This window comes from Aedes aegypti, chromosome 2 (assembly GCF_002204515.2).
Source record: "Aedes aegypti strain LVP_AGWG chromosome 2, AaegL5.0 Primary Assembly, whole genome shotgun sequence".
In the NCBI taxonomy this organism is placed as follows: Eukaryota; Metazoa; Arthropoda; class Insecta; order Diptera; family Culicidae; genus Aedes; species Aedes aegypti.
The window spans coordinates 214450699-214472417 of NC_035108.1; the positions used below are offsets into that span (position 1 = coordinate 214450699).

Consider the following 21719-nt stretch of genomic DNA (forward strand, 5'->3'; position numbering starts at 1 on the left):
GATCATGTAAGCGTCAACTTAGCATATGGATGAAGAGTTCTAAAGAGCCTAACGAAGGCCTACGGAGTGTGCCTAAAATAAGATGTCACGGCGACGGCGTAAATGCGATGCTCGGGAAAAGATAGATAGACGAGCTGTTAGGAAGAATCAAAGTGTCTGAAGATGTCAATAGCTGGTGAGACCCTATCAACGAAGCTGTGACCATAACAGCGCTGGATGTGGTAGGCACTGGTCAACGAAGAGGTTTTCTAAACGTCCGGGGCAACTGGAGATGTATCGCCTAAGACCGACGAAGATGGAACTCTACAATACGCTCTTTATTGGCGTCATGCTGTAGCCCTCAAGGTACAAGTACAAGGTGTGATATGTCGTTACTAGATAATTTATCAATTCCATGATTAGCCAAAATTATGTGCCTATCAGTGAGTGCATTCAACACGGCAATAGTACAGTCAACACACGAATAAAATCTACCATTCTCAACACATCTCAAAAGCATTTCGCACATAATGCAAACATTATTAATAGTAGTAGCAAAAGTTATTTCTCGTTAGGAGGTGGTTTCTTTTACATGCGATTGGATTTGTTTGTTTTGTCTCGATTGGTTAGCTGTTGCTGTATAGGTAGTCGTATGAGATAATCAACTACAATAAGTATACGAATATCCGAACTAAAAGCTATACGTTTGAGAGAATTGTTCCTCTTTACAATATTATTGCCGATGTTAAGTACTTTTTGAGAAGCATTTGCATTTTTTGTATGTAGTGCTGTCGTGGAAACTGCTCTACGTGAAGCAACTATTCATCTTATTCAAGACGCGTGTAACTCGAAAGATAGTACTGCTCAATTTTTATAGCTCAGGTCCACTTATCGTATCAAGTCCAACTACATCCGACGAATGCCGGGTTTTTAATGTCTCTCAAAAATACTGCTCAAATATACCTCAATCACAGTCATATCGGCGTTTCTTCTCTCCTCTCATTTGTTTGTAGTAGCAAATACTTAAAAGGAATCCTGCCGATTGTCTCTTACAGAAGAACACAAATATATTCTGATATAAATAAATGACTAGATTAGATGTGATGAAGCACATGTCAGTTTTGCCTGAACAATTAAATTATCTGATTTAAGTGTATTTTTTTTCTTATTTTCAATTGTCCAGTCCAAATTAAACGATCTTCTTTATCACTTTTCACTTTTGATTGATTATAGAATAATTTAATTGTGGTCGATATTTATGTATTGATGACAATAAGCTTTTTATCCGGTAGCTTAACGCACCGTACTTACCTTACGAAGAGTGTATGAAGAATTCACAAAATTTGCAGCCCCGTTGTAGTTTCACAATCTGCAATAAAAGACGTTAATTACAGATGTTATTCAGCAATGCGTGCAGTATCATACACGCCCACTCCCACCCGAATTTAAAAAAAAATATGTATGGATAGGCATCTAATTTTTAACCAATCAAATAAAATTACGAACATAACCCCAAATGTCTTACCATAGATTTTTTTTTCATCTACTTTTCGTTTTCATATGATTTAAATCGCGCAAAAAAAATCTGAATCATCTATGAAAACTAAAGCAATCCCCCTGCAAGATGGCCACCCGTGACAAGATGAGCACCCCTGAGACTATTCTAATGAATTCTATTGAAATAACGTCATACACTGTTTAGTTGAGGTTCATCCAACTACTTTCTTTGATAGAAGTTTTTAGAAATAATAAGGGTCTTTCTTAGCCGACTAGTTAGAGTCCGCGGCTACAAACCAATGCCGAATGGCCCCTGCTACACGATAGCAAAGAAAGCTCTCAGTTAACCCGTATACTGCCCATAAACGCATAATTGTCCCATGTGAATAGGAAATCCAGCAAACATGGGACTGACATGCGTTTATGGGCAGTATAGGCCTGAGTGAAAGCAAAAATACTAAAAGCCTCACCGCTCATCGAATACTAAACGGATTTAAATAATATTTTGTCAGTATACTGGCCCACATACCGTTTTGTCTCAAATTCCGAACAGACTCATATTCCGAATACTCGGTTTTTGTACGGCGATTTGGTTGAAATGTTTCGCTGAAATATGTCATCAAATTACAAGGGAATGGCAGTCAATTGCAATTCCATTTCAACGTCTTCCAATCTATTTTATACCTCTGGAGTAGTGATAATTCTCTCACTCTCTGGTTCGAGACCAGTAGAACTAGCTCAGACACATTTATTTGCGAAATTATTCTTTTGAATGCGATTTATTCGTGCTGTTCGGAATTTGAATCAATGTGTTCGGAATATGAGACAGAATGAACAGTGTATTGAACACAGTGTTCGGCATTTGAGTCAAAATGTTGTTTCATACTTTTATGTAAAAACAATACTAAACAAGCTAAAATAAACAATTTTATCGGCACACACAACAGCTAACAGTTAGACTTTGCCAAAAAATTGAAATTTTCACAAATATCAGCTGTTCGGGGGGAATTTTCACGTGGTTCGGACTTGCGATACTTGATGGTCGGAAAGAACTAAAGTCGGACGCGTCTGCTCGGTACAAGATTTATTTTACTACTGATTCGACTGACAATGTTTCTTGATATGAAAGGTAACGCAAATTCTGTTAATGTATTTCTCTACACTGAAACCAAATGGACTGTATTTTTATTTCTACGCAATCATACACCCCCCGTTGGGTCGATAGATTCAACATCTGGAAACAGACAGATTCTAGTCACTGCCCGTTTATACTCGCTGCTCGCTGTTCTGACGGTGACCACTCTCACCACCTTATCCTCGCCTGGATGTGTAGCAGTGATGCGGCCCAACTTCCACTGCTGGGGTGGAACGTTTTCTTCTCGCAGTAACACTAATGCTCCTACTTTGATGTCCAATACACCGTCTTTCCATTTTTGGCGTGTTTGCAGCGTATGAAGATAGTCCGCGGACCACCTCTTCCAAAAATGATCTCTCATGTACTGCACATGCTGCCATCTTGACAACTTACCAATCTTCTCCTGGTCATACGAAGGCTCCGGAATCGCTTGACCACTACGCCCGATTAGGAAATGAGATGGAGTTAAAGCCTGGAAATCATTGGGGTCGTCTGATAAGGGGCACATTGGACGCGAATTCATGATTGCTTCCGCTTCGGACAGAAACGTCGTCATCTCTTCATACGTCAATCTCGTCTCTCCAACAACTCGCTTCAGCATGTGCTTCATTGCCTTGACTCCGGCCTCCCAAATACCGCCGAAGTGGGGACTTCGTGGCGGAATGAAATGCCAAGTGATGCCCTTTGTGGTACAGAACTCGGCTAACTTGTCTTTGTGCAGTTGACTCTGGAAAAGCTCACGTAGTTCAGCTAGCTCATTAGCAGCCCCGGTAAACGTAGTAGCATTATCCGAGAAAAGGTCAGATGGGATGCCACGCCGACTGGTAAACCTTTTTAACGCTGCCAAGAACGTCTCTGACCGCAAATCTGTGCATAGCTCTAAATGTACTGCCTTTACAGCCATACACACGAACACAGCTGCGTACGCTTTTACGAATTTCGGTTTCTTGCCGCTCTCCCTGAGAATGAATGGTCCAGCAAAATCTACACCGGTCGAAGCGAAGACTGGGGCAGGTGTAACGCGGTAACTTGGCAGCTGACCCATGAATTGGTTCAACTGCTGGGGCTTGTGCTTGTAACATCTAAAACATCGGCTGGTGATTCGCTTGACAGTTGTCTTCACCTTGATCGGCCAGTATTGCTGCCGAATGATCGAAATCAATGCGTTCTGTCCAACGTGAAGGTTCTTCTCATGAAAATAGCGGACCAGCAGCTCGACTACCGGATGTCGTTCCGGAAGCAGCAACTGGTGTTTGCCCTCGTATGGAATATTTGAATACTTCAGTCGTCCACCAACTCGAAGGAGGCCTTTGTCGTCAACGAAGGGTGCCAGGCCTGAAAGGTCGTTCCGCTTTTTGTCTGTGGACTGCAAGTACTTAAATTCCTCCTTGAATGCTTCCTGTTGAACGATCTTGAAGATAGTTTGAGCAGCCCTGGACAATTCGCTAGCTGTGATGGGATTGCTGACAGGGTTTCTCTTCTTCGTACGGGTTATTTCAACAAATCTCCAAACATATGCCCAGGCACGTTGCAATCGGTTGAAGTTGCTGACTCGATTCCAGTTGTTACACGATTTTGTCACGGTTGTAGCAAGCACACATTTCGAACTTCGCAGCTCTGGTAGCTCATCATCTGCCAGTACAGGAACGGCTTCATCCTCTATTTCTCCATGCTGCCATTGCTCTGGCGCGGCTCTCCACCAAAGTTCTTCTTCGATCAACTGCTCTGGATACAATCCCCGAGACAGCACATCCGCAGGATTGTTCTCGGATCTAACGTAGTCCCATTTGTAGTTCTGAGTTAGTTCGACGATGGTAGCCACTCGATTGCACACAAACTCATTCAACAGCGCTGGTGACTTTTTTAGCCAACTCAAACAAATCATTGAATCGGAATATAGCGTTACACTGTCGAACTTCACCTTCAAGGATTCAATCGCCTTCTGCACCAACTGTGCCAACACTAATGCGCCACACAATTCAAGTCTAGGTATAGTGATCGGCTTTAGAGGTGCAACTCGAGATTTGCTACACACTAATTGTATGTTGATAGTGCCATCGTTGAGTTCGCTTCGAACGTACAAAACCGCACCATATGCACGTTTCGAGGCATCGCAATATCCAAGTAACTCGATCTTCACAGCATTTCCGGGAATGACACACCTTTTCTTCCTTATTTGTCGTACTGCAACCAACTGTTCACGGAAAGCTAGCCACAGCTGCATCTGATCATCTGGCAACTCATCGTTCCAATCTAGCTTCAAACGCCACAACTCTTGCATTATCAGCTTCGCAGTTGTCACCACCGGTCCCAGGAATCCCAACGGATCAAAAAGCTTGCTGATTTCCGAAAGCACAATCCTTTTCGTTGGTCTAGCTTCATTGTACGCCGGGAGTGGCACGTTGAACACGAAGTAGTCATAGCTTGGATTCCAAATCAGTCCTAATGTCTTGATGGTGTCATTGATCTAGGACATCTCGAAGTCTACCTGCTTTTCCTGCAACTCTGGTGGGATTAACTGTAGAACTTCTGCGCTGTTTGAGCAAAATTTATGCACGCCAAATCCACCGCGGCTCAACATGTTGGTCAACTGCGAGTAGGTCTCCTTAACATCTGCAGCTGATTTGCCACCAGTGATGAAATCGTCTACGTAACTATCCTCCTTGACAACACGAGCTGCCAATGGAAAGGCGTCAGCTTCGTCCGTAGCCAGTTGTGTCAGTGCCTTAGTTGCCAGGTAGGGAGCGCTTGAACAGCCGTATGTGACTGTTTTTAATTCGAAGGTAGTCATTTCGTTCGCATCGTTTAACCACACAATTCGCTGGTACACTCTATCATCAGGGTGTATTTGTACCTGCATGTACATCTTAGGTACATCCGCTGTCAAAACAACCTGGTGCGTACAGAATCGTAGCATGATAGTGACTAAATCACTCTGAACTGTGGGCCCTATTAGCTGAGTGTCGTTGAGGGATACTCCTGTAGAAGACGCCGCAGAAGCATCGAACACTACTCGCACTTTCGTAGTCGAGCTCGAGTCCTTATAGACCGCGTGATGCGGTATAAAGTATCCATGTTCCGGGTTGTCGCTTACCTCCTGCATATGGCCGAGGGTCTCATATTCCTTCATGAATTGCTTATAGGCCTCTTGTTTGCTTGGATTTTTGGCAAGACTGACCATCAGCCTTCCAAATCGACGTTTTGCGTTCTCGTATGAGTCGCCCAGTTGACTCTTCAGATCGTTGAACGGCAGTCTGACCACGTACCTACCATTGATGTTGTGTGTGTGTGTCTCTGCAAAGTGCTGCTCTACAGCACGCTCTGTTGCAGTCATCTTACTGACGAAGTATCCCGTATCCAATTCCCAGAACTTGGAGAGGGTGCGATTGACATCTTCGTGGGTGGTGTTCAGCTGACATATTCGTTTCTGGCTAGCCTGTTGCTGAGATTTTGCAGGACCACTTACGACCCACCCGAATACTGTTTCAGCCAGAATCGGGAAGTCGGCTCCAATCTTGAGACGCCCTTTCTTCAGAACATCGTAGTACAGCTCAGCACCGATAATCACATCTACATCGTCCGGCACGTTGCATGCCGGGTCTGCCAGCTCTATGCCAGCAGGGAGTGGCCAGCTTTGAGTTTCTACCTTACCTGTTGGCAACTCGGTGATGGACGGCGTAACTATGAAGTCCAGAATTGCAGAAAATTCACCATCTCGAGATGACACCTTCGTTTGAACGACCTTGTTGGCTGTTGTCTCCATTCCATTTAGACCGCAGATAGAAATCGGCGGGTTGATCACCAAAAGCTGCATGTTCAACTTCTTGGCCAATCTTTCCGTGATGATGTTGGAGCAGCAATCCAGTAACGCTCTACAGGTTGTTGTTGTATTACCGGAACCAAACACTACGATCTTTGCTGTAGACAGAAAAATCTGCTTCGGAGCTGCTCGCGTTTGTGTACAGCAGCTGACTGTGCGCTGCTCTGCTGCAGGCGATAACTCTTCCTTCTTCTCTGCTTCCACTTGATTCTTCGGCTGAGTAGCCTCAACTTTCTTCTTGGGATCTTCTGAGCGCTCGTTGTGGAGGAGGCTGTGGTGATGCTTAGCGCAGGCCTTGCAATGCTGATCCGATGAGCAGTCCACTGCGCGATGCCCTGGACGCAGGCAGTTGAAGCACAGGCCCATACGCTTGACCTTATCGAAACGCTCTGCTACAGAAAGCTTCTTGAAATCTACTTGTAGATGATGTGGGGATTGGAGCAACAAGGACATGCTTCTTTTGGTGATCAACCCGCCGATTTCTATCTGCGGTCTAAATGGAATGGAGACAACAGCCAACAAGGTCGTTCAAACGAAGGAACAGATGGCCTAAGTTTTGGAGAAATCTCTGGTGAAATTCTTGTTGGATTTCCTGGAGTTGTTACAGTAAGCATTTCAAAAGCATGTTTTTTGAAAAATTCCTGAAGGAAATTTTGAGGAAAATTCTGAGGAATTTAAAATGATGATTTCCCGGAACACTATCTAAACAAGTCGAAGATAAAAATCCATGGAGAATTTCGGAGAAATTTTTGGAAGAGCACCTGAAAGAAGTTCTGGAGTAATTCAAGGAGGATATTCTAGAAGAATCTCTTGTGGACTGTTCCGTGACCCTTCAAAGAAATTTTTGTGACAATCTGTTTAAGAATTTTTGTATCTATCTTTAGTTGAGATATTAAAGGAACATTTGATTTTCTTAAGGAATACTTGGGAAAATCTTCAAAGGAGTTCCTGGTGATACATTTTACTTGCCCAAAGTATGGAGTAACTTTTTTTTTTCGGTAGCGATAGGGGTAGTACTGGCACTCTCAATCTGCCCTAAGCTCCTTCCCAGCATTTGCTTTTATAAGCCTCTATTGCGTTCATCACACAGACGTTCCTAAGCAATGTTGCTCAAATGGTCACTGTGTACCCTAGCAGCAATCAGCCCTTGCCGTAGTTTTGCAGTCTAGTAGTCCAGACTACTATCAAACTATGATAAGGCCTGAAATGCTACTAGAGTGGTTAAAGTGAAGAACAAAATAGTTTTATTAAAAGGTCCTCATTTCCCATTTCATTTCATCACTCACTATCGTCACTTTTTTTTTCGACACTATCACGTATATCACCGATTATCACTCATCAACTTTCGTAATACACTTCAGATAAACTTTCCATTATATCACTTTTCACATCACACCATTTTCATATAAGGGGCCGTCCATAAATGACGTAGCATTTTTTCACTGGTTTTTTACACCCCCCTCCCCCCTCGTAGCATTTCGTCACAAATGATGATACCCCCCCTTGGAAAATACGTAGCATTACAAGCACCCCCCTCTACATTTTTTAATTTGTTTTCCTTAGCAATTGGGTAAAAAAAATGAATTCAAAAGTTCAATACAGATTTTGATATTAATTACTGATTGAAACGTAAGGATAATCTAACGAATAAATGTTTGATTTGGAGTAGCACTCAAAAGTAATTTGGAAAACAGTTTTTTAATGAACTTTTTCCTGTTTAAGTTGTTGGCTAAATTATATTACTTTTGCTGTTGTTACCATGAAGAATTAGTTTACAGCTGAAAATATAAAAAAAAAACGAAAAATCTTTGATTGGATTGATGAAGCTAACAGTAACGAGTTAGGGCACAATAGATTTTATAACATGCTGGAAAGAAATTAAGTTGTATTAGAGGATTGTTTTTTAATTATTCGTTGTTGGGAAATAGATACCAATGAAAATGATCAAGATGAGCTATGTTTGATTTGAAATGGATATTCTTCATTATTATCTAAATACAAATTCATTTAGCCATCAGGTGCCAGATGTGGAAAAGATTACACTTGTAATATTTGGAATGTTCAGATGATTTTAGCGATTATTGTACAAGTTATTCAACTTTATTGATATTTCAGCTTAACTTCATTATCGTTCCCCATACTGAAATAATCCTACACAACTTATAACGAAACAATTAAATACTAGAAATAATCTTTTTTCAAATTACCAAGTTATTAAGAAAATTGAATGATAGAACAATTTCGATAACACGAATCTGTTGTCCAGACATTTCCATCAAGTTTTATTCAGGCTATTCCATCAAGAGCATTAATATATCAAAACAAATCGATGAGTTGATTGGGTGGAGATCTTCTGCAACATTGAGAGCATAATTCACGGAATGAATATCTTGTTTTAATGTAATATTTGCCAAAACGAACATATATTTTTTTAAAGAAATAAACTCTAACAAAAAATATGAATAAAACAAAATCAATGTTTTCCAAGTCGTTGAAACCTTGATTTTTAATTAATTTATTTATCTTATAATTTATTTATTTATGAATTAATTTATTATTACATGAATATAGAGTAAGGTGGGGCAAAAGTTCGACCTTAGTGGTATAATCAATGTTTCCAGGAAAACAATAGCAGTTTAAACAAAACAAATACCATACAGTGAACCTTCAACATATTGGCTATAATTTTGCTGAACAAACTTGTGTCCAAATATTTACCCATTTTCAGTTATAACAGTTTCAAAATTTGTTGTCTTATTCGAACTTTTGCCCCACCGGTGGGGCAAGAGTTCGAATCTAGTGTGGGGCAAAAGTTCGCTGGCTGAAATACTAAATATCGATCCTTTTATGACAGGCATACTTTACACCAGCCGTAAACTTAAGTTTGCCGAAAAATACACACTAAATTTTCATCAAAAAATTGCCCAAAACCGGGTTAATTGTAATATACTCAAAAACAGCAGTTTTACGCAAAACTAAGTGGAAATGTAAAATTTTGGTGACAGTTTTCACACGATCAGACAAATTTATCTAAATTTGAAGATAATCTGTGGATTTTAGGCAATTTGAAAATTTTTCCGTGATTTTATACATGGGTCGAACTTTTGCCCCGCTGATTCGAACTTTTACCCCACTATGGGCCAAAAATTGTTTTCAAACATTTATGCAAAATCTAATACACGTCAAAGCAACCTTATGATAGGTTTAGAAACGCCCTTGCATAAAATATTGAAAAAGATATTATCTTCAATTGGTTCCATGCAACGAAAGTTTGACCAAAAATTACAATATTCACGTCGAAAAACAACAAATAGTCATAACTTTTCCAAATCTAAATCGATTTTTATGATATTTGGAGTGAAAGTCTCTTACTTGAATAGCATTCGAACCACAATGACATTTATAAGATTTCTTTTGAATTGAGCTAGAAATCTTAAAAAGAAACTCTTACCCCACTCGAACTTTTGCCCCACTTTACTCTAATGTTTACATAATTATAAAGCATAAACAAAATCTGTTTGATTGCACTACAGAAAATTTAAAATTTCTTACATTTTTTTTCAATCTTTTCATATGAATGTTTTGCAGGTGAATCATCATTTTAGAACCCAACTTTATAAGTCAAACAATGAAAACAGAAAATTGATAAAAAAAAATAATTGTATGCCATTTTTTTCAGCGCCTCTCATTTTACCGACGTGATTCGAAATGCTACGTCCACTAGCTAGGACCCCTCCCTCCCCCTCGTCACACATCGTCACAAATTCGTGAAGCCCCCCTCCCCCCTTAAAAGCTACGTCATTTATGGACGACCCCTAAATTTATTGTTATTACCATTTACCATCTGTTACCGTTACTAAGTAATTAAAAGATATTCAATTTAAATGTATCATTATTTTTGTTGCTGTAGAGTCATTACTATTCAAACTACGATTTAGCACTATGATCAAGAAAGTTACAGTAAAAAAAATCACTTCGATCCATTCTTCTGCACTTGCTGTCATTATTAACACTTTTATCATGCACGTTTGAAAAACTAGGCAATAAAGTTTATATTCAGAGAAATGATTGCACAATGTATTATGGCCATTATTAAATTAGTAGAGTTCACATCACTATTTTTAACAAAACTATCAGAATCACTTCCACTTTCATTTTCAAATTTTCATCACCATAGATATTATTATAAAATCACTATTAGCACCTTCACAATCATAAATTTAATAACGACGAGTGTAACGCACAGTTTCACCAAACACCCATCCTTGTGTTGCATTATAAAACGAATGATCACACGTTGGCTTCGAAACTTAACCACCATTGCTGATTAGTACAAAGGATGCTACAGATCGTGTAAACGAACTGAACCATCAACAACCAGCACTGGTTTATAAGTAACTAATGAGCCCTGGCGGTCCCTCCGTTCGAAGAGGACCTGATAATATGCCTAAACATATTAACAGATCCTCCGCCTGAATGCAGCCGTTTCATGATAAATCATGAACCGTTGGAGGTGTGCCACAGTATTGGGAAGGTGATATGTTTCACAGACGGGTATTATTAAGGTGCACCTTCTACTTTGGCACCGTCAAACCCTGTGATCGTGGCCAGGGAGTTCCTGGTGATACATTTTACTTGCCCAAAGTATGGAGTAGCTACAAAAAAAAAAACGCCATAAATACCTCCAGGGATTATTCTATGAATTTTTATAGGAAAACCTCCAGAAATACCAGGAATTTCTACAAAGGTACTCTAAGATTTTTAAAAGGTTCTCTTAGAATTTTATTCAGAGGTTACTTTAGTAACTTCTACAGTGATTCCTTTATGTTTTTTAACTTGTCTCGTTTTTATATATATCTGTGGATTGCTAACGAGACTTTCTTATCGAGACTTTCAGCCGGTGGCTGGTTCGTCTCCTAGGATCAGATTTGCTCATAATCTCTTCTGTGTCAGTCACAGTAGTACTTGCAGGGGTATAAAGGCGAGTTTGATGTTATGTATTTATGAATTTGTACTTAACTATCTGAAGTCCATCAAGTGTTTTTTTTTCTTCTGTGCATCTTTAATGCAGGATGTAGATAACTATTTAGTCAGTTTAGTTATAGGATGGAGCAAATTGAGCAGGCCCCAAAATATAAAATAACTACAGAAATGCAGAAATCTTCTGAACTAACGATTCCTGTAATTTTCTCTAACGTTTTAGAAGTTCTAAAAGACTTTCGATTAACTAAAGAGCAATTGTACTCTCAGACATTACTAGGCAGCATTAAATTATTCGCCTTAGAAACGTTTAACGTTTATAATATTTTCTTCTTCTTCTTCTTGGTATTGCTTCTCAGTTTAGTGTTCTTATGAGCACTTCCACATTTATTAACTGAAAGCCTTCTTTGCCAAAGTTGCCATTTTCGCATTCGTATATCGTGTGGCAGATACTCTATGTTCAGGGAAAGATCGTGGACCGGCCGGGATTCGAACCCAGACACCTTCAGCATGGCTTTGCTTTGTAGCCGCGGACTCTAACCACTCGGCTAAAATAGGCTCCAATACTACCTTACTTCCACTGAAATTGAAGATGGTGCTGATTTACCATTTTGAAATAAGAGCTGAAAATAAAAACTTTTCCGTCCAGAACATACATTATCTACTCACCTGCTTATCACACGCTGCCAAGTAGAGACATCCACCTTCTGCTATCACTTTATTCCACTATCTGTAGCACCACGGGGTTATCCGAGGCCTCCATACAGAACGTATTTGACCGTTCGAGTTTTGACTCCACTCGCAGTGGTTGGTTGTTCTCTGCACTGCTATTGCTGGAGTCAGAAGAAGAAGAGGTGTAGGCATCCCCGTGTAAATTGTTTCCGACGAATATTGGCACGGGCGCTGCTACCGGCGCCGGTACCATCACGGCAGTCACATTCTTAGCGCCTCTAAGGCCTCCGCTGTTACTGCTATTGCTGTTTGAACGATTGACCATCGACGAAGATTTTCGAGACTGCGGACCACCAGCAATCGGGATATAGCTATTTTTGGCATGGGGTTTTGATTCATTTGCCTGTTTGGCAGTCGGAATCGAATCCGATTTCAATTTAGCCGTTTTACGAAGATGAAGCGTAGTGTTGAACACTTTTCGCGTACCGGAAATGTGAGCGGTGATTGAGGCGGTAGAGCCGGACTTTGTGATGTCGCTGGCTGCTGATTTGTCCCTGGAGAGAAGGCTTGGCGAAGAGGCAGCAGACTTGTTGCTGGAGTTTGTTGAGTTGGATTTCGTGTCGTTCGATCGACGGGCAAGTATTTCTCGCGAGCGCTGCGACAGGAAACTTTTCTTCACAAACGACGATGAAGAAGTGGAACTAACGCTCGCAGATGAAGCTGTGCGATTGATTCCCGAATGGGATGAAGGAGCTGGTTTGTTCGGTCCTAGTCTGGAACTGCTTGGACCACTTGGCTTGAGATTGCTTTTGATTTGTGTTGTGGTTTTGTTGGCCGCTAGAGAGTCAACTGATTTGGGGCCGTTGGTTCGATCTTTGAATATCATCGGGTTGGATTTGGAGTATGTCTGTTGAGGTTTCTCGAGATTCGTTTCCTTGGTCTTGAAGTACTCTTGGTAGATGAGGGATTCGTGAGACAGTGTACTGTTAGTTTTGAGAGAGTTAGATTTCAACGATTCGGCCAGTGAATCGATGGACACGTCCATCTCATTGATGGTTGGACGAGCTTTGAAACTTTTAGCGTTTTTAGCCGGTGAAGAGAGACTGTCCAGAGAAATGTTTGAATCGTGGCCATGTTTGGTGATGTTACCTGTAAGACAAGAATGTGTTGTTATTTCAACATTAATTTAGTGTATTTAACTATTTTAACGTAGCCGTCATTGATAACTATATGAAAAATATACTTTTAAAGACTCTCTTGTTTTATATGTAGAAGATCATGCTTGTTGTACAACTTGCGTAAATTACGTAAAATTTGTCTTTTCTTTATGTTGGGAGCGGCTGATCATCGTCCAAGTTCAAGTGAGGGGCTAAACTAAACTATAAACTACAGTCATCCGAAAATTTTAGGTGTCAGCTTAGAGGTAACAATACCATTTACTAGAGCTGCGGCAACACACACGTGCCGGAACAGCTTTCATAGTGATGAACACGTTCGGAAAGAGATCGGACAAAGAAGGAATGTGCAAGTTGGGGATCAAAGGCAAGTTCTTCAACTTTACCATAATTGAAGTGTAAAGCCTGCAAAAATCTTTTAAGGAGTCCCAGACGACCGAGCGGCGTGCTGGAAGTGGAAGCCAATCGAAGACAGCTGACCCTGTGAAGGCCCGGAAGGTGTTGGATTATTGAAAGCGTAATCCGAACATTTCGATTCACGACGCGGCTTTGAAGGCCAAGTGTTCCGCCTGATTCGTTTAGCAAACCATGAAACTGGTTGAAGCTCATGAATTATGAGCTGGGCTTCGTGTATTCAAGGTCCGGAAGATACCGAACCGGCGTGATCAACAAAATACGGCGGCCAAATCCCGCGCGAGGAAGCTGTATCAAGAGTGGTTAACGAAATCGAAATGTGTGGTTATGGATGACGAAACCTACATCAAGGTAGACGCAAAGCAGATACCGGGGCTGGAGTTCTACGTTGCCAAATCACGGTTTAATGTTCCGGAAGACATAAGGAAGAAAAAAATGGACACATTCGCCAACACATACTTGCTCTGGCAGGCCATATGCCAATGCGGTAAACTGAGTAAACCGTACATTACAACGGAAACCATCAACAGCGAAATTTACCGCCCGAGTGCTTCCAGAAGCGTCTTTTGCCCTTCGGGCGGTCTCACGGAGGCTAGACATTATTTTGACCGGATCTGGCATCATATCATAACGCGCAATCGACGTTGGATTGATACAGAGACAATAACGTTGTTTTTGTACCAAAAACCACCAACCCCCCAAATTCACCAGAAATTCGTTCGGTGGATAGATGATGGGCTATAATGAAGGCCATAGTTTGAAAATCGTCCAAGGTGTTTCAAAAAGATCTGGAATTGAAGAAAGCATGGATGAAAGTGATCAAAAAGATTGGCTCCACCTTTGCACAAAATGTAATGAGGGGTCTAATGGGAAAGGTGCGGGAAAGGATATTGAATAAAGTAATTAAGCCGAAACATAATCCACATGTATCAGTTCATTCCCTGAAGGTTTCAAGAAAATCCGACTTAAAATAAATTTTTGACGAACACTTTTGTCTGGTGCATTTTTTTTTTGAGTACAGGCCTTAGACGGGAACAACAGACCAGCCTCTTTGGAAAAAGCGGAGTGCGAAGACATGGAACAGCTGTACCGGTCTCCAGAAACGTGAAAGTTCTACCAGTAGCTCAACGCTAGGATGCAAGTCGAGGTGTGCATGGATAAGGGTGGGAGCTTATTGATTGACGAACGTGAAGTGATGGAAAGGTGGAAGCAGCTTTCAATGAACATCTGAATGGTTCCAAGAGCACAGGCAATAGGAGTTAAGCCAACGAAGGAAATGTCTACGTCAATACTGCGGGCAATGAGTAAGGAGAGGTAAGGATGGTATCGGAGCTGAACTGTTCAAGATGGGCCAAGAGAAGTTGGCGATTTGTCTGCATCGACTGACAGCCATAGAAATACAACAGCTAACGAAGAAGAGGAATGAGGGGTAGTATGCCCCGTCTACAATAAAGGTGACAAATCGGATTGATTACCATTATATATGCGGCCTACAAAATATTCTCCCAAATCACCTTCCGTCTCTTGTAGTATACGTCTGTCTGTCACCTGTAGTTTCCGAGTTTTCGGGAAGCCGATTTCGTTGATCCTGAGATGAACTAGCCCAGGGCTAAAAATCTCGTTCATTAAGATAAAAAAGCTCGACAGAGCGTGTTTTTTACAAAACTGAAAATTTTATCCAAAACTTCAGGATTCTTTTGTGAACGTTGTTTATCTCATAGATGTGGATTAGTTGGAGATGAGGATCCTTATTATGGATCAAAACTACTTATATTATGGACCAGAACACTATGAAAGCAATTTGTCTGCAAGTTAAACGAATGGTGTGTTAGTAAAAGCATAAATTTTGGCGTTTCTTTCGGACTCGTCTGATCGTTGATTCAGAACTGTGGTATAATTTCCAATGCCCCACAGGTATCAATCTACGCTTCTAGGAATATGGTTGACATTTTATTTCCTACGGACGGATTACGTAATAGCAATTCTATTTGATGAGATAGTCTCCTTTTAAATCAACTCTGATCCATATCTGTGTACTATCCATAACTGTGGAGCGACTGTATGATTTTCAACAGATCTAGGAAATTTGTTTGCTTCGCGGATGATATGGACATTGCCAACCAAACATTTGAAAATTCTGACTGGTGGTAAATGTTTCAAAGACAAAGTAGGGTAACCAATATATTTTGGACCCCCTGGGCCGTTTTCCTATAAAATTCTCAGTTTGAATCAAAAGATCATTTTAATTCGCAAGTCATTTGGAAAAATAGAACAATTTGGCACTTGCATGAACCGTTTGTACATGGATAATGTTTTTATTTTACCTAATATTAATAAAATTCAAGCCCTCAGGATTTTTTCAAATGTAATGTGTGGTATTCACCTGAAACGCAAAGCGCTCAAGTGAAATTTATCTTTTTTTTACCAAAATAAGCTGATCCAGTATGAGCGAAGTGTCACTTTTACTTGCGGAATAATAGAGCGGCAAAGTGCGGAAAAGTGATAGCTCCATTTGATTTGTACGGCAGGCGTTACCGAAGTTATGCAATTTCGGTAGCGGAATCATTCTTTGTTCTATACTTTTGCACAGTACATAATCAAAAACTATTTTGTACGATTTTTTTCCATTAGCGTGCTATTTCGGTCCTCAAATCCATTATTGAAATTCGTGAGAATAAGTAGGGGAACCTGTTCTAATTCGGACCCTGTTCTAATTCGGACCATCAAGCAATTCTCACTACTGCCACTACTGTAAAGATCGTGTGTACCGTTTTTCTAATCATTGTATGGCTAGGATCTAACACAATAAATTTGACGGCTTTCAGTTATTTCGTTTCGGTTTTATATTAGTTTGTTGTTTTGAATCTCTCTAGTGTACAGTCGGTTAGCATTATTTCCAAGCTTCTGTAAACGCCATTAATTCTCCAATCTTTCTGTGTTATTTTATAATCGAGTCCCCCAAGCCTAAGCTCTTATCTGACCATATGGTTCTGATATGCCTATGCACTGTCTGTGCTCAACTAGCTCGAAAATCATAAAATGCGTGTTGGTCCAATCCGGACTTTTTGATATGGTTTAATACGGACCTCTTGATTTTAAACGAGCACTCGGTCTATTTCAACAGCTCCACCCCGTGAAAGTTTTCTCGACTTGGTAGAAAGTCATAGAAGTTATAATATTGATCGGTGGAGCCTTTGTTTCTGTTTCGGTCAAGAAAATGTATTCAAAAAAATCTAAAAAATGCGACAGATCACCAGAAAAATAAAGGAATCAATAAATCAGCTACTTGAAAAGCATCTACAGCCAAATTGTAAACAAAATAGTTTGACAATACGATAAAAAAAAGGTTTACGTGTGCTGAAAACAACACAGTCAATTTTCCCTTACCCGATATTCTTTGTGTTTGTTCCCTAGCTTGAAAGAATGGGCAGTCCCTTCAATATAGCGTACTACGACTCCTAGGTATGCCTTCTTTATATCTATATCTCATATACACTATGATCCGTTCAAAATTGAGTTATGGTGAGTTGACTGTACTGACCCAGTATTGAACCAGCTTCGGGTTTCACCCACGTTTTTTTAAATAAAATCACATTTTAACTTGAGCTAGTTCTGTGTTGAATTTAATTGAAATTTGTCACGAAATAATAATTTTTATGCTTGCGCTTACAGAAGAAGTTCGAAAAGCTTTTATACCAAACATATCGGAGTTATATTGTATTACTACCATAGCAAAAAACGATAAAATAAAGGGTATCAGGTATCAGAAGACCGGCCCCAAAGGCACGTTCCCCACCAGTTGGGAGATTTGTGCCATCGCCATATTTGAGCCTATTTCATTATCTACTTGATGGGAAAGGGAAGGGAAAGATGGGAGGAAATAGGAGTGGGGTCCCTTGAAGAGGGAAGATCGCATAAGCGAAATGAGAGCATGTAGCTCCATACCACAATGGGTTCGAACAGCGCCCTAAAAAGGGCACTGCAAAACGCATGAACGTAAAGAGAGCCTATAGCTCATTACCACAGCGGGTTAAGAATTTCCTGAAGATTCAGGCTTCTGAATTCAGTTTCACCAACTAATTGGAATCGCATTTGCGCAAAAACTGGACAGTTACATATCAGGTGATACGATGTTCCATAATCGGAGTCACAACTATCACACACAAATGAGTCAGCACGCTGAATGTTTGCCATGTGATAGTTAAGTCGGCAGTGGCCTGTCAACGCTCTGACCAAGAGACTGCAATTCTGCTTTAACAGATTTGTTAAATACTTCGCCACCCTTGGAGATGGCTCAGTAATGTACTCGCGCGGCACGATAGTATATAAGAGTCGCGGATCGCGTGTTTAGTGTTAGTAGTGTTTGATCCTTTGGTCGCGTTGCTTGCTCTTGCAGGAACATGGGGCTCGATTTGGGACAGGGTTGGTACAATTCGGACCTTTTGGAGAATTTTGCTCAATTCGAACACACACATACATCAAAAACTCAACATGCAACACTCAATTATGGACCAATGCACGAGCTCACTAATTTGACGTTTGAGCGGTGCCGTATTCACTCGTTTCCATGGTTCCATAAATAACACGGCTCCGCTCAAACGTCAAACAATGAACCCGTACATTGGACCATTATCGCCTTCAGGAATGTGTCACACCGCAAGGTGACACTCTCACCCGACCTTTATCAGACACACACTACCGTGCCGTATCACACAAACTATTCATTCCCACATGCATTCAAAGCATCCATCCGTTTCATTCCACAATGATTCAATAAAACCATCCAACTTTCACTGTATAGTACAAAATTACCATTTTCGCTGCAATCTTCACAAAGATAATTCCGGAACAAATCAAAAAGTCATCGGAATGCAAAGGCAACATCTGTCAACCTATTCTGGGTGGGTAGAGTACGAAGATTGTCACTCACTGCAGTGAGAAAGCATGCTTTCTCACATGCTCACAACACCTGCTTTTTACACGGTCACGCACACAAACACAATACATGAAAAGATACTCCCTTGATTTCGGCGATCCGGTAGCCATATTTTTCGTCACTGTTTCACAATTTTCCATCCACAATTTCTTCTATTATCTATCACAATTTCACTTCAAACCTTCACACTTTTCAATAAACTTCGATTACTTAAACTAAGGAACATGAAGAAATATTTTTTCAAGGCAAAAACATCAAGAAATTTACTAGAAACAACAGACATCTATATTCAACGTTATCACATCAGCGTGGGTCCTCCCTCCTTTCTATCCAGAATTGCACCATGATCCCCAATCAGCAGAAACGAGTTAATCACACAGTACCTATATATGAGAAGTTTTTTTTCGACATGCTGAGCTACGATGATAATTTGACACGAAAAATTCAAACGATGACACTAAAATTAAATCTTACCTAATGGCCCCTTTTTACGACCGGTCGCCGGGCTAGAGGTGCGCGTTGAACTGCCACTCGACGAGAGATTCTGAACCTGCAGATTGCTCGTATTTTTGGGCTTTTTCGGTTCCAAATAGCGCGGTTTCACGTTGCTCAGCTTGTTCTTCAAGTTATTCAGAGGTTCTGGCTTAACGACCTTCGCTCCCATATCCTCCGACTGTGAGCGTTTATGATTGGAGAGGTTGTTTTTGCTGAGGAGCCCCACCTTGATGGGTGCCTTTGTTGGTTTCGGTTCTGCAGGAACATTGCTTTTGGAAGCCGTCTTGGATAGTTTGCCGTTTTCATTGATTTGGAGGTCGACTCGAATGTTGTTTCGCTCGTTTATGTCGTGAGATTTTGTAGATCTATGATTGTTGATAACGTTGTTCAAATCGTTGTGATGGACAACTGTTTGTGTGTGCTGCGTAGTGGTCTTGTTGTTCACATTGTGACTTTGATTTTCGTACGATCGCTTAGTGTGAGCCTGAATGGCCAGTCGAACTTGTCGCAGATCGTTGGTTCGGGAATGAATTGACGACGACGAGCTTGTTTGGGAGGAATACGAGTACCTCGACCGGGATTTACGATCCTCAGTCGGTTCCATCAGACACGCTAGTTTCTGTATCTTGTTCCTCAATTCGATGTCCATTCGTTGCCAAGAATTGACTCGCATTGCTCGGGCGCACTGTCTGATTAAACACTGCTCAACTGCCGAGAGAATCGCATTCACCATCCCAACGAACTCATCACACCAATCCATCTCTTCCTCTTCTCGGGTATAATCGATCTCATGTTTTTTCTTGTCATAGACATTTAAAATATTAACATTGCTGTCATTTGATGATGGTGTCGTTGTCATTGTCAGTACTTTGGCTTGCAACAGTTTATGCAATCTTGTGGCACGGGGATAGCTCTTGCAAGCTTGGTCGGGGCTCAAACTTGTCGCTGCTCGAAGCAGTATAGGTTCCACGTGCGAAATGGCCCAACTGTAGTTTTGACCCAGCGAGAGGAAACTATCGCTAGCCAACAAAGAAGCGAAGTGATCCTGAATATAATCATAGGAAGCATCCAAGATATCCCGAACCACATTCTCCACTTCGACGGACCACTTGTAAGGATGGAGAACGGTAAGCAGTTGCTCGCTATCCAGGATCGCATTCAGCACAGATTCGGATGTCTGAAAATGTACGAGAAAATATCTGTAAAGTTCAATAATCTCAATTTTGATATGCAAAGTCACATATCTAAAATATCTTCTTCTTTCCCAAAGAAAAGGGGTCTACCACAAAAGGCCGAATCACAAAAGGCCGAATCACATAAGGCCGAATCACAAAAGGCCGAAAGCACAGAAGGCCGAAACATACAAAAGGCCGAATCACAGAAGGCCGAATCACAGAAGGCCGAATCACAGAAGGCCGAATCACAGAAGGCCGAATCACAGAAGGCCGAATCACAGAAGGCCGAATCACAAAAGGCCGAATCACAAAAGGCCGAATCACAAAAGGCCGAATCACAAAAGGCCGAATCACAAAAGGCCGAATCACAAAAGGCCGAATCACAAAAGGCCGAATCACAAAAGGCCGAATCACAAAAGGCCGAATCACAGAAGGCCGAATCACAAAAGGCCGAATCACGGAAGGTCGGAATTTTAAAATAAATTTTAGTGAAAGTCACAAACATTCAGCACATTTTTCTACAATATTATGGACATTTTTACAGTAGGGTTAGCGGGACAAGACGCACAAGTTACATTACTAGCTGAATAAGAGTGTATGGTTAGTGTTTTTTGGGTGTGTCAACTGGTCTATTCTTAGCTGACTCACCCAAAATAAATTCTATAATAATTGAAGCTTAAGTAGTCGCGCTGTTGTATTTTGTACAACATAAGTGTAAAAACCTCGCGAAAACTGGAAGGGTATACAGTGCCTGTTCGATTTTGGCAACATGTCAAAAATTTTCATGTTGCCAAAATTGAACCGTTCCAAAATTTAATAATTGTTTTTATTAAAACTTGTATCACCGTAATAATGACCACAAATTAAATTTCTTCTTCTTCTTCTTCTTCTTGGCATTACGTCCTCACAGGGACAAAGCCTGCTTCTCAGCTTAGTGTTCAATGAGCAATTCCACAGTTGTTAACTGAGAGCTTTCTTTGCCAAAGTTGCCATTTTCGCATTCGTATATCGTGTGGCAGGTACGATGATACTTTATGCCCAGAGAAGTCAAGGAAATTTCCATTACGAAAAGATCCTGGACCGACCGGGAATCGAACCCAGATACCTTCAGCATGGCTTTGCTTTGTAGCCGCGGACTCTAACCACTCGGCTAAGGAAGGCCCCACAAATTAAATTTACCTATTTTGAATATGGTAAACTTAGTATTCTTATGATCATTTAAACACTTGTTATACCCTATCTCAGCAATCATTCTCCTACTTGTTGCGTAAAAGACTATGTTGGCATTATACCGGGCAAACGCTTGCTGTCCGAACTCGCTGTCGCTCGTCGGACCTAAAAATGGAAAAACATCCTCTGTTTGCATTATACCGGGCAAACGCCTGGATTTGCTATTTGCATGACACCGAATAGATGCTATACACAACCATCGGATATCGGA

General features: G+C 40.9%; 1 protein-coding gene across 6 annotated transcripts in view; it reads right to left on the bottom strand.

The window, feature by feature from the left end:
• Window positions 1-597: 597 nt before the first annotated feature.
• Window positions 598-21719, bottom strand: part of LOC5574475 — an 88051-nt gene continuing 66929 nt past the window's right edge. For 5 of the 6 annotated variants that reach the window (XM_021843930.1, XM_021843929.1, XM_001655085.2 and 2 more), the window contains 3 exons: window positions 19083-20280; window positions 12081-13232; window positions 598-1348 (listed from right to left, as the gene is read on the bottom strand). In XM_021843930.1, coding sequence (XP_021699622.1) covers window positions 12130-13232; window positions 19083-20280 — 2301 coding nt within the window. In that variant the 3' untranslated portion in view covers window positions 598-1348; window positions 12081-12129. Of the gene's footprint in view, window positions 1349-12076; window positions 13233-19082; window positions 20281-21719 lie in introns of those variants that run through there. The other variant, XM_021843933.1, reaches the window with a different exon arrangement.